Source organism: Malania oleifera, chromosome 1 (assembly GCF_029873635.1).
Source record: "Malania oleifera isolate guangnan ecotype guangnan chromosome 1, ASM2987363v1, whole genome shotgun sequence".
NCBI lineage: Eukaryota > Viridiplantae > Streptophyta > Magnoliopsida > Santalales > Ximeniaceae > Malania > Malania oleifera.
Genome location: NC_080417.1, coordinates 154,983,146 through 154,997,546, shown reverse-complemented (window position 1 = coordinate 154,997,546; position 14,401 = coordinate 154,983,146). Strand labels below are relative to the sequence as shown.

The 14,401-nt window shown below is 34.3% G+C and overlaps 1 protein-coding gene across 4 annotated transcripts in view; it reads right to left on the bottom strand.

The window, feature by feature from the left end:
- The window catches only part of LOC131167993 (uridine kinase-like protein 3), a 53,291-nt gene extending 46,438 nt beyond the window's left edge, over nt 1-6,853 (bottom strand). The window contains exons 1-4 of one of the 4 annotated variants that reach the window (XM_058127133.1): nt 6,638-6,853; nt 6,095-6,173; nt 5,094-5,257; nt 2,111-2,202 (exon numbers count right to left, since the gene is read on the bottom strand). In XM_058127133.1, coding sequence (XP_057983116.1) covers nt 2,111-2,202; nt 5,094-5,247 — 246 coding nt within the window. In that variant the 5' untranslated portion in view covers nt 5,248-5,257; nt 6,095-6,173; nt 6,638-6,853. Of the gene's footprint in view, nt 1-2,110; nt 2,203-5,093; nt 5,258-6,094; nt 6,174-6,438 lie in introns of all 4 variants that reach the window. The other 3 variants (XM_058127142.1, XM_058127126.1, XM_058127119.1) reach the window with 3 other exon arrangements.
- Nucleotides 6,854-14,401: the final 7,548 nt, after the last annotated feature.

Sequence of the window (14,401 nt, the reverse complement as noted above, 5' to 3'; positions counted from 1 at the left end):
GAACATATTCGTGGTAAGTTAAGTGTAACTCCTATAGAAGATAAGATAAGGGAGGGACGACTCAAATGGTATGAACACTTGCAACGTAGGCCACATAGTGCACCTATGAGGAAGAGTGACTTAGTTACTGTGGGGGTAGACCTAAAATAACTTGGGAAGAAATAGTGAGTAAGGATTTAATATCCTTGAATCTATCAAAAGAAATGGTCCATGATCGCATAAATTGGCGGAAAATGATTCATATAGCTGACCCCACCTAGTGGGACAAAGACTTAGTTTTTGTTGTTGTTGTTGTTGTTTGGCTCATTAATTCAGCAGGGGCATCCCATAGTTTATACCTTCTCCCCATTTCTTTATTTGCATTTCGATTCTTAAAATGCCCAAACATTTGTTAATTTGCATTAGTTTTGGGCCTTAGGCTATTTGGAACATGTTCCGTTTGTTTGCTTAGAGCATATTCGACAAGATGCCTTAAATAAATACTGCATTATTTCAAGTTATATATTATTGAATTAGTAAATAGAATAGCATTTAAGAAATAACTTGAAACGAATTTTAAAAAAAAAAATAGAAAAGGGAAAACAAAAATGGCATTTGGAATGAAATTCTTCTTTGTTAGCAGATCTAGATCAATTATTTGATTTTTTTTTCTTTGGGTAAGGAATCTATTCACTTGTTTGATCTAAAACTATTTCTCTATTTCAATGTTGAATCTTCCCATGATATTCTTTAATTTGGTAAAAAAATTTATTAAAAAAAAATTTTAACTCAATTTTAGTGAAATATTAAAGAAAAATTTTAAATAAATATATTATATATTTCTTAATGGGTACCTGTTTATCAAATGGGCGGGTTTGGGTATAAAGTTTCTTCACCCATTTATAAATGGATTAACTCGAACCCAAAACCCATTTAAGCCTTACCCATTTATTACCCACCTGAACCCAACCCGCCAACCCATTTTACCACCCCTACCAAGAAATACCATCAACACCAGGTAGTGAAGTAGATCTAATTCTAAACTATTTATTTTGTTTTTCCGAAGACTATATTGTATATTTTATGTTAAAAAAAAAAAAATCTAACTTATAATAGTATTTAACTATTTATTTAGTTAGTAAATATTTAGTAATTAAATATAATCCTACTTATCTACTATCTGGTTAGTATTTATTATTTCCTATTTAGTAATTGTAAGTTAGTAGTTACTTAGTATTTATTTATCATGATTTAACTATTTAAGTAATAGCAATTAGTATTAACATTGGTCGAATGGCCAAAAGGACTATGCGGCATAGCATGGAGAATAGACCCAACAAAATTAATAGAAATGGTGCGTAAATTACTCTCAAACCCAAAAGCCTCCCTCCAACGTTCAAGGTTCAAGAGCGGAGAGCAATTGATGACAGTAAAATTGACCCCTCACCGCATGGATCAATGAGGGGCATTTGACTTCTAAGGATCCCCAATTAATGGATGCAATTTATTAACAAACCCATATGGAGAGAACTAGACTCAGGTCAGCAGGTTATGGGAGCTCAAAGCTCGCCATGGAATTATAACCGACATAATCTCCTCATAATGTTAGGGCTTTAACTCCTTAAAACTTACTAATTCATTTCTTTGATTTCCTATGCTAACTTAAGCATCATATAAGACCCCCAAAAGCTATGAGGGTCTTCTAAGCTTCCTTTTCCCTTGGTTGCAATCGATTCCCATCAAATTCTATGATTTTGAAAATTTTACATCAACTACATTCAAAGGCTATATAGACTGGATGGTGTGTTCACATGTAAAGAAAGAGCAGAAGCCTTATGAAAACAACGTCAATAAAAATAATAATAATAATAATAATAATTATTAACAAATTACCACTTCAATCAACCTTTGCCAAATGCAATTCCACTATTTTCATTTCCAAAAAGAATTATAAAAATAACTAACCAAAGTTACCAAGCCCATCATTTAGCATAAAAAACACACAATACAATCCCCCTTGTTTTATGTTCAGAAGTAACAGTATTGAAGCTCATTTTTGGATCCTTAACCAAACGAGCCCGTACCTACTAGCCAAAGAAATAAAGTATTCAAAATGAAAGAAAATGAATACCTGGTTCACAAGAACAACACGTTGGTCACGAAGCTGTTCAATAATCAAATCACAAACTGTAGTCTTCCCAGAAGCTGCACCCCCAGCAACTCCTATCCATAAGATGCACGGTAGAATGTTAGACAAGATATTATAATATTAAAACATCAAAGTTTGCAGACAACCATCTCAACAAGTGTTAGCCAATCTTTGAAATTAAATAATTCAGGAGTTCTAATCATTGTTCCACTTAGTCTACGGCTCTAAAAGCTTATTTATCCATGGAAAATTGCATTCCTGGTTAAAATGCATGTTTATAACAACTTTGTCTTTTGAGTATAAATCAAGATCCCACCAATCAAAACAACTACAACAACAACCAAACCTTAAGCCCCACTAGGTTGGATCAGCAGGAAGAATCTCCCTTTTTTTTGTTTTTTGAAATTTTGAATGATGTTGAGCAATATCCACCAACATGTCCCAACAAACAATTGGAAGTTTTCTGTACTTGTGAAATACGCCTCAGGATTATGTACACACAGGCAGCAAATCAAAAGAAAAACAAAAGGAAAAAAAAAACAAGATTTATGTGGTTTGGCAATGTGCCCGCATCCAAGGACCCTTCGCAAAATTTCCACTGCATTGTCAAAATACAGCTCCATGTAAAAGCAACAAAAATATCATCATTCAACAATATAATGACACTACTCCCAAGCTCAAAATATCATATCATACCACCAAGTATACAACCCTTTTTGAATATGAGCCACAAGTCAACACATGATATAGAGGTCCAGAACAGTTTTATAGTGGATGCTAGATACTCTATGCAACCCTCTTTCTCTAGGCTTTGAATTGCCTATGCATAGAAAATGATTATAAAACCAAAACTAAGTGCAGCATAAACAGAGATCCACCAGTCAAAAGGCCACTAGACACATAGCAATCAAACCCAAGTTGGTTTTTCCTGCATCTCAGTGTCAGGACATGAGGCGTGGTGGGGATCCAACACTTCAACTAACAATAAGACCATCAACTAAGCAAATAAGACCATCAACTAAGGATTCTTCATGCACGCACAAAAGCAAAAAAGGAGAAAAGGGAGTCCAACTAACTTCCTTGCATAAGAATTTTGCAGCTTTTGCCTCACTTTTTAGAGCAGGATAAATGTTCAATTCATAGGATGTCTTGTGGACCGATGGTTTTATTTCACATTTATATATTCCAAAAATGGGAATAATAACCACTCCAACATACAAAGGATGAGAAGTTAAACATAACTATTTCAAGATAAACCCACTTTAAGACTTCATGACATTCACATTATACAATCAGCAATGAGACAAATTGTAACTAGATTCTTAGGGGGCGTTCAGTTCACATAAAAACATTCCCATGAAATGACATTACCAAGAATCTCATTCCTGGGAATTGGAATGAGATGCCTATCCCATGGGAATATTTTTGATTGGTTTGCATTGTGAGAATTCCATGAATATGCACATGATTCTCTTGTCAATGTTTGGTTCAACATGTGAATCATAGCAGACATTTCAAGAAGATGACCATAATTATATTTACAACACAAAAACCCAATAAGGATAGTACTTAATTAAATCCACATCCTAAAATTTCTGACAATCGTTAATCTAAAAAATTCAACACTTAAATAATTAAATAACCGAATAATTGAGGGCAGTATAGTGTCTAAACAACCATTATATAAATTATTATAACATAATAATATTACTTTCATTTTATTAATTATTTATTATTTAAAATTTAATAATAGTGTGATAATTATATATTCTAGGGTCATTGTTGTCCAACCTACTAAAATGGTGAGGGCAATTTGGTCCAAGAAGAAGGGTCTCCATGGGAATGGAATTACCTATGACTTATGAGAGAGTGGAAATCAGATGTCCATGTTTTGTGGAATCATTTTATTCCCAAGAATGTGAACATTTCCACCATGTCAATTTCCCATACTCAAACAAACGTGGGAATGAGATTCCATGGGCATGACAATCCTGAAAATCTTGAAAGATGTTGCGTACCAAATGCCCCCATCTAGGAAGCTTTCCGAGGCAACCATATAAGCAACAAAATGTAATGTCGTTAACAAGTAGAAGATTCTAAAATAGGGAAAGCCAAAAGCTTGCAATGGAAAGAAAATTAGCATAAAGGGAAAGAGCAACAAACCCAAGAGTGAGAGACCTGGTTTTTTGGATGATAGCAATGACATAAATTCCGAAAAAGTTGCTTAAATGCACCTACTTTGGAAATCTTTTCAAAGGAGCCATGCAAGCAACAAAAAGTAATGTCTTTAAGAGGCAGAAGATTCTAAAGTAGGGAAAGCCAAAAGCTCACAGTGGAAAGCAAATTTGTAGAAATGGAAAGAGCAAACCCAAGAGTAAGAGACCTGATTTTCAGAGGATAGCAATGACGTAAACTCCAAAAAAACAAATAAATGCACCTACTGAACTAAGCAAAGAAAGATGAAAACTAGTCGAAGCTATGTTTATGACAGAGATATGCAATGCCTTGTAAATCCTCCCTTCTATCACTTTGCCAAGCTCATTGCCAATTGATGCTTCCCTTGATGGCTGGTCAAACACCATACATACCCAAACACTAAAGCAAAAGGAAAAGAATTTGAATCATGTTATTATGATGCCATTCCAAAATTATTTTAACATTTACCAACTAAAGACTCTAAACCCGTTGATATGTCCACGAGATCATCTTCCTTGTTACTAAACCAACGAAATAAGTAGCATAATCTTAATAGGTCAATGTAGATATCAATTCAAGCATTTCCATATCTATATATACATAATTTTATTTTATTTTTAAATCCCTCAAATCTTAAAATTTTGCACTTTTGCAAAGAGCCAAAATGCATTTAACAAGAGAATATATCGTCTGCATGAAGAATCATTTTTTTCTAGAAAAAGAAGAAGCATTAATAAGGAAGAAATCTGCATGAACACTTGTCACTTACCAATGACAAAAGGTTGTTTATGCACATGTTCTGTGGCAGAAGTCGTTGGCTGCTCTGTCTCTGAGTTTCTTGCCTCCAAACCATCTAAGTGAAATCCAGAAAAATGAACTCCTGAAGAAGACTCTATCATATCTACAACTGACTTAGAATCCATCTAACAATTCCTGCACAGAACATTAGAAGAATAAAGGCCAGTGAGATTGGAAAACATATAACACATCAATGACAAAAACATACGGAATTTTAGATTGCATCCCAGTGCCTATTGAAATCAGACTTCTCCATTTATCAATTTTCATCAAATTTCATTTGACAAAGGGAATAATATAGAGTTGCTGCTTGATAGAATGCTGACAAGTATCAAAAACAAACTCCGTCCCTGTCCATATATCTTCTAACTTCGACCAGTGTTAATAATATGGACTAAACCATATGCTAAACTACAAATTTCTTTTCATAATAGAAATAAGATTGCGTAAATTGATAGAATCTGGTCTTCCCTGTCAATTCACAGTAGAAATGTAGTGTCTGCATCGAAACACCAGATTCATTCTATACTTTACAATCTCATAACTTGAAAATTATTCCAGCAATTCTAAATAAAACAAGGGACCTTACAGCTCATACTATTTTATAATTGCACCTGAACCTTGCATGTGGGAGTCAGAAAATCACTGAACACCATTTTGAAAATTGAAAATCCATGTACGTAAGGATTCCTTTCCACAAAATAAAGGTAACATAAATGATATTTGACAACTTCAAAGTGACAATGAATCAAGACCTTTAACGGTCAACTTCGAGAGAGTGTAATTGTGCCGCCTAATCTCCACCTAAGCGACTCTCAGCACGATTCTGACAACCCTAATGTGTTAAAATAATAAAACTCGAGATGGAAACTTTTTAAATTATGTAAATGCAAGGAAAGAGATTACACTTTAAAAAGTAAAATTTCAATCGACACATTAAAATGTAAAATTTCCATCGATAATAAAACTAACCTAACAAAAGGAAGCTCTTAAAGTATTCTCATAAATATTTGAACTTCGTCACTGACAATCCTCCACCTCTTTTCAGGCTCTGCAGAAAAATCAGACCGCCGGACAGATCTAAGTCATCGGTGTTTGAACGTCGTCAAAATAATAACACATTCACATCACCGCGGCATTCACATTATATTACTCTACTTCGAAAATGCTAAGCATACGCATAACATTCATAATGAGAATTTGAATCGCAAAATTAATCACTCACGAGGACAACAATCAACCTCCTCAGTATCTATATAACTATTACATAAGCCATCAAATCCAATCGCGATCAACCAAACAAGAATAAAACCTACACTGAATGATATCCGAACACGGATCCAATCGAACACAAGTTCTCGAGGGAGTACGTGACATGCGATCAAAAACAAGTTTCTCGATCCACCTCAAAGACGAACGCATTCGCGGATCGAAGAACGGAAACAAGTGACGCGAATGTGCGATAACTATGACTGAGCACACAGGGATGATCAAAATGTGGAATCCTGAATATACCTGATTGAGTTGATTCGAAGGAAAAGCTTCGAGCCTTTTGAGCTGTTCTCTTCTAGTAGTGATGATTCCGGAGACACAAAGCAAACGCAGAGATTCATGCCCAATTCGGACACTGAGCATTTATAGTGGAACTGTGGGAGGAGGAGATGTGATTTTTACGGGTTGGTCCCTCGAGTTTGGTGAAATTGTGATGGAGCCTCGGAGTGAGTAGGACTGATTCTGATTTTTCTCCTCTCCGGACATTTATATCACAGCACGCGTACGGTGGGATACTGTGTAGGCAGTAGTCCAAGCAAAGCGATTAAGGTTACACCGTGGCGCCGATGCGGTGGTGGGCCCTCTCATTGAAGCTGTCGGAAGCGCACGCGTTTTAACGGTGCGCCCCTACACACCTTTTACAACGTGAATAAATTCAAATTTTGTGTTCAAATGTCTCAAAATTTTGAGGGCGGATCTATCTCCTCTTCTATTCTCTCTCTTATAAAAAAGAAATTATAGTACTTGTTAATTTTAAATTTTTATTATTTTCACATTTAATTAGAGAAGATTATTTTGTAAATGATTTGGTATTTTTGTTATTTTCAGGTATGCTCGTGAGATGATGGTGAGAAGGGGAGGAGTTTTTGCACATATCCAAGTAGTGGCTCAAAGCTCATCCTCAAATACAATCTCGCTCAAATTGTCGACCATGAAAAAGAAATTTATAGTTTCGAAAAAATTTTATCATCACCAAATGCTACTTGTTGTAGTAAAACCTGTTGTTGTTTGTTTACAAATGTCGGGGAAGAGAGGCTTACTTGTAATGCAATAAGGTGAGTTGGTTTGTTGATTAATTAAAATATTTTATTTTTTTTTAAGTGGTGTGGAAGTAAATTATAGTTACAAACTCCGATACATCAATTATTTTGGGAATTTAGTTCATATTGTTATAATCAATGCTTGAGATTAATAAGTATTGTTATGTTCAATTGTACTTTCGATTTTTATGAGGTTGTCTCTATTTTCCTTATTTTGTCTTTGAGCATTTTAAAATGTTTTATGTTTTACCCCTGATTTTTCAGGCTATCTACTAAAATAAAATTTTGTAACATTATGCATTATTTTGACCAAAAAAAAATCATCTTATTATTGTTGTAAACTATAACATTCACTTAACTGCTTTAATTAGTAGCAATATCTTATAAAGGTTCTCCCCATCATGTGGACATTTTCAATTGTCACCATCTTATATGCTTCAAATTCTTACAATTTTTAGTAGTCTATATTAAAAAAAAAAATACCAAGGGTAGTGTTTAATGGACTAATGCTTTAGTGATGAACATCATCTGGGCATTAGGCGATCTCTCAAGCAAATATTGTCTCAGCATAAGACAAACCACTTTCAAGCAAGGCAAACCATTTATTGCCTAATCGTTCAGGGAATTACAAGAGAGGTCATCAAATGTGAAACATTCGCCTTTATAATGAAGATGAGTTCGCCCAAAATATTAACTTTTGGCGATATTCTTGCCATGAATAACAACTTGAGTCGAGTATTGCATTAACAATTGATCGATCACTTAGTTGGCTATATAAGGTAAGAAAAAGAACGGAATCAACTCGAATAATTTTATTTACCCTCAAGGTTACAAAACAACTCAATCAATTTTTAGGGCTTAGCCACAAATTTCATACATCCTTTGTTAACTAGAAATAGAAAAAAAAAAAAAAAAACAAATTTTAGTTTTTTCGATAGTTGGGTAAGAGTAGACGAGTCTTGTAGTTAACTAATGAAGTCCTCATGATTAGCAATCACCTTCACCTTGAAAATTTCAAGGAACAAAGCTCAATGGGGGTCCTCGATCTCTAAATGTCTTGCCTTCTTTGCCTAAGTAGTATTCAAATATTAAGCTAAGGTTGAGGTCGTAAAACATGCCAAAAGTGGCCTTGAGCTTAGTTTCCAACCTCCCCACTTCTTTAGCCTCTTTACATTGATGGTGCTGAGTTAAAAACATTGGTTTCAAAGTGATCTCAAGTTAGATTGAAGAAATGAGTCATTAGCAGAATAGTTAGCTTCAGAAGTGAGCACCTCTAAACAAGCTTTAAACCACCAAAAGGCAAATGAAAGAACGTTAAAAGCTTGGTGGTCCACTTGTTGACCATCGAGAAGATGGTAGACATTGCCTCAATCTTACTAATCCCTGGTGATTATCTATTTCACCTTCCTCACTTCAGTCAAAAGTGAAACCTCTTCAAAAAGTGATGAAAATTACCTTCCAATTAGCCTTTCCAATGTTATTTTCAAGGGGTTCCGATGATGAAGGGACTATCTCACTCTCTCTAAATCATGAAGGAGGGAATTGAAAAATGTGTCCACCCCCAACGTACACTTCATTCATCTTGAAAGTATTTTAGTAAGTATAGTAAGGGGAATAATACATTTATCAACATGAAAACAATAATTTAGTTTCTTGCTTTTATTTTCCTATTTTTTTCTTCTATATAATATTTTCTTATTTTATTTACTTTTATATTTGATTTTCGATAAAAAAACTGGAAGAGTTATATTTTGAAGAAAAAAAAAAAAGTTGTATTCTGAAACGAAACAACTAGACTTCACTGATATCATGTTAATAGATGATGATGGCAAAGTGAAACAGTGTCTTGGAGTAATTCTTATAGTTTGAGCCTTGGATGTGGCTCTAAAACAGATTCCTAGTGCCATAAGCACCATTATATTGGAGATGACATAGAAAACGAAAGGGTGATTGATGATGCTAATTTTATCTATGCAACAGTAATGAGCATCCAAGAAGTCAAAAACAAAAAGTTTGTTAGAGATTGCTTGAATGAATTCCATAATGTAGTGATTAGTTAATACTCGCTTAATATTAACCTTCAAGAGTCAAAAAAGAAACAACTAGACTTCACTGATATCATGTTAATAGATGATGATGGCAAAGTGAAACAGTGTCTTGGAGTAATTCTTATACTTTGAGCCTTGGATGTGGCTCTACAACAGATTCCTAGTGTCATGAGCACCATTATATTAGGGATGATATAGAAAACGAGAGGGTGATTGATGATGCTAATTTTATCTATGCAACAGTAATGAGCATCCAAGAAGTCAAAAACGAAAAGTTTGTTAGAGATTGCTTGAATGAATTCCATACCATAGTGATTAGTTAATACTCGCTCAATATTAACCTTCAAGAGTCAAAAAAACCCATTTTAAGGACTATTCTTTTCAATTCAAAAGAAACTACTAGGTTTTTGTTTGAATTTTTGGCAAAATTTGCAACGGGATGGGAAAACACACTAGAGACACTTTTCTAGAGTCGAAAGATGTCATGGGCCTCGAGAAAGTTTATTGAAAAGTTGAGGGAGAAAGACTTTTTTATGCAAATTCCTTTAATCTAACTTCCTTCACAATATAAATTGGCAATTTTTACTATCCCAATCACAACCTTTTTGTTCAACTTGAAATAATTTTTTGTCTCCAAAAATTTGTACCTTTACTCAGAAGAAAATTATGCAAAAGTTCACATATATAAAAGTTTTCTATAAAAGTAATTTCTGTCACGAGGAACAAAAATATAGCTAACTGCGGGGTAGCTAGTTTCGAAAATTAATGTGTATAAAAACTTGTACTAAGGAAGATTCATATTCATATATATATATTTATATATATATATATATATATATAAAGTGAAACCGATTTCTTTTCTTGAATAGTAATAGTTTGAATTTTTGGACCTCTTCGGGAAAGGGTAATGAATATTCAATTTAATAAAACTAATTTTACTTCTTGAATAGTAAGTGGTTGATTCTTTTTTCTTTTAATGAATGATGTTTCACTAACTACTTTAGAAAGATTGATGTCAAATGTTGCTTTTGTGTACTCTTTGAGTTTATTTTAGAATAGTACCAACTCTAGGGAATATTATTTGTGACCATGATGTTGGAACAATGTTTGTAGGTTTAAAACATGTTGATTGAATTTAAGCCCTTATTTATTCGGTTATAGATTTTTAAGAAGTTCAATGGTTTGGTTATCGATTCGATTTAAGTTGTTATTTATTCAATTAACAGAACTAGCTGATATATATATATATATATATATATATATATTTGATCTAAAAATTATAATTGTATAGATCAAATAGATATGTACAAATACTCTAGACATACCCAAGGGTGGGATCCAAAGCTTACACACAACTTGATAAAAGCATATACAACTCAAATGCAATGTAGGCCATCCACAAGACTCCCAAATACATCAAAACCTAGCCAAAATTAACTACATCTCAAATGCACAAGAAAGGGAATTTGTCATAAACTATTCTAAACGTGTGGGTTTGGATCACTTTTATAATAGCTTCCCGGAGAGCGACGCATCCATCAAAACTTCTTTTGTTACGGAAATGCCACAAACAATATATTTTAATGGCCACACAAGCCTTTTTAGCAACTGCCAGTGCATTTGTGCCTTTGGCTTCCTTAATCAACCATTTCAAACTAGCTTTCACCGTAGATATGACTCCAGTCAAGCCTAGCCAATTCCTGATTGAGTTCCAAATTGAGCAAGATAATCTACATTTGAAAAACAAATGAGCAAGAGTTTCCATCTCCAGACTACAATGTTGACTTTTTGAGTCCGATCTCTATTTTGATTATGACAAAACACAACACCTCATGTGTGCGTTTAGTCTTTGAATAGATTCATAATGTAGAAGGCACAAACGACAGATGCAAAATGAAAGTCATGAAACATTCAATCGAGCACAATATTTGGTGTATTCCATGAACATCGGGAGTAGAAGACTAAAGACTTTATTTATTTTTCAATTGTAATAATTTTGAGTTTAAATTATGTATGCATCTCATGATTTAATTTGAAACTCAACCTTAACCATAGATTGACCTTAGGCATAAATTTTTCATGAAAACATTTTTCCAAAATAAGTTTTTTCAAAAACCCCTTCATGATTTCTTTCATCGCTTTGATGAACACTTTCTCAATCAATTACTCCTTGTCTTAAAAAGTGTCCAACATGAAAATTATGGAATTTTATCTTAACTTTCTATTGATATCAAAAATGTTCAATTTGAAATTGTATCAAAAAAGTTATGTTTAAAAAACCGAAGGGTGTCCGCGTAGAAAACTCATGTCACTCGTCCACGAGTGGTGTGCGTCGACTAGTCGACGAGTCCAACGGTCAGAATGATGCTAACGGCTAGAAAACTGCTATTTTTAAAAATAAAATCATTTCTTTATTCCTCAACGACCATAAAAACGACTACTTTGGATTTTTACCTATAAATACAAGTCAAATACACTTGAAAAAATGTTAGAAAAATCATTTGGGAGGGTTCTTGCATATTCTCTCTTTCCCAAACATATTTTATACTCCATTTTTTAAGATCAGAGCTTATTTCTCCTACTCTTCTTCTTGAAAATCTTTTTTTGGAAATTATTTTTGGGGTTTACAAATAAAGCTTGAGCTTGAGCATATATTTATACTAATATATATTGCTTGAAAAGCCTTCTTGCTATTTTTCTTAAAAAGGTTAATCTTAAAAGAAATTATTTTCTCCTACTCCTTTCATTTGAAACTATATTTTGGAGAAAACTCTTTGGGTTTTTGAAGAGATCTTTGAGCAACATATTTCACTCATATATTAATTGCTTGAGACGCTTCTTGATTTATCAAAGGTCATTTGAAAAGAAATCATTTTCCATTCTCTTGCTCAATTAATTGCAAGATATTTTTTGAGAGGTTTCATCATACTCTACTGAGCTTTAATTGAAAATCATTTGAGAGTGCATTAAGGTTTTTACTTGTACAAATCAGCTTACTAAAGAAGCATTTCCTTATACTCAAATTTTCACATCATTTGTATTTACGGTTTACGTCTTGTGTAGGCAGCGGATTGTAAAGAGGTAGCTACGCCTCGTGTAAGCAGCAGATTGTAAAGGGAAGCTTCTCCCTGAAAGAAGCGAATTGTAGCGGGAAGTTCCATCCCAATTTTAAGGAGCGGATAGTGGAATCCTTGGGTGGTTTGCCCATGACAGGGACATAGGTAGGATTGGTCGAACTCTGATAACAAATATCGTGTTTGCTTTCTTCTTCCCAACTCTATTTATTTTCCGCACTCTACTTTACGCACTAGTATGCTTATGTTCAATTTGTGTTAAATGTTATATTTATTTTAAATATTTGCATACATTATTATTTGTGGGATTGATGCTTGTTTAGAAAGACCTTAAGTTGTGTTATACTGATTGTGGAATTAACATGGGGATAAATTGACCTAGGAAAACTTTTAAATATCCAATTCACTTCCCTCTTGGGAATATACCTAAAATCACACACAAAACACACATGTTCTGTCAATCCCATCTCCACTGATTTTATCACTAGTTAGTAGTTTCCTTCTAGCAGCAAGCTAAAGTGCAAATGGGTGTTTGGGAGCACTTTCATTCTTCCAAATCACCTTGTGCCAAGGAACTTTCACCCCTTTATCTCTCCAAAAGCTATAAGCCTCTGAGCACTAAAAATGATCGTCCATGTCTCGTTTCTTCATATGATCTTGAGCCTTACTTCTATCCCTACATTACATAATCATCAAATCTTTTAACTCAACAAGCTTCTTAAATAACAGAGAATCATCATGTTTGGAAAATGCCTCCCATATGCTTCCTCCACTCAAGTAGATATGGCTTACCCACTTGGACCACAGAGAGTCCTTCTTATCATGGATGTTCCTCAAAGTTCTTGTGAGAAGAACCCTGTTCCAGTTTCTAAGGTCAAACACCCCAAGGCCACCCTCCTTATTTGGTAAGCATACCACAACCTCCCCATAAAAATGATTTACATATATTGACCACATGGTTCAACACTGAGCGAGGGATGGGTAGAATAGACAGCCAAAAACATTCAACTCCCTGCACCACTGAATTGATGAGTTTCAATTTACCAGCATAGGACAGTGAGTGTCTAGGCTAAGAGCCAATCAAGTTGCCAATCCTATTATCTAGAGGGGAGTAGTGCATTGAGTTAAGCCTAGTGGAGGCCAATAGAGACAAAAAAAATGCCCAAATATCTAAATGGGAAATCACCCATAGGAATTCAACAAGTTCTTTAATGGCCTCCAGAGAGCTATCATTAATACCTGCATAGTATAGGTTATATTTTGGAAGACTAGCTCTCAACCCTGAACAATCCGCAAACATCCTCAAACAATCCATAATCTTATTTATTGAGGAGGGATCACCGCTAACAAACAGAATCAAGTCATCATATATATATATATATATGTGTGTGTGTGTGTGTGTGTGTGTGTGTGTGTGTGTGTGTGTTTAAGTTACTATCAAGCTCCCCCTTAACTTTCGGTTTTAGCCTCACTGCCCTATGATAAACCCAAACCATTTCACTATCCTAATTCCTAACATCGTAACCCCGACTAACCCTCCAATGTGCTCCAACCTCTTGTAGCTCTATGCATTGAGAAAAAATTAGGTATTTCGGGAGGACCAACATGGTCCTTTCATCAAATCTTTCCATCTAACTGCATGCATCCACCACCACAACTCCTACTCTAAGATGAATGTGCTCTCTCCTCTTATCTTTTATGTTGGGCCAGTAGGTCCCTTGACTCTCCTTTGTGGCTACACTTACATTGGACTGCCTTTAGGTCCCATTCGCCTTGAGTTTATATTTGCAAATTAGAAATTCAGAATCATCATTCAAAATTTTTTCCATCACTAGTTCTTCATCC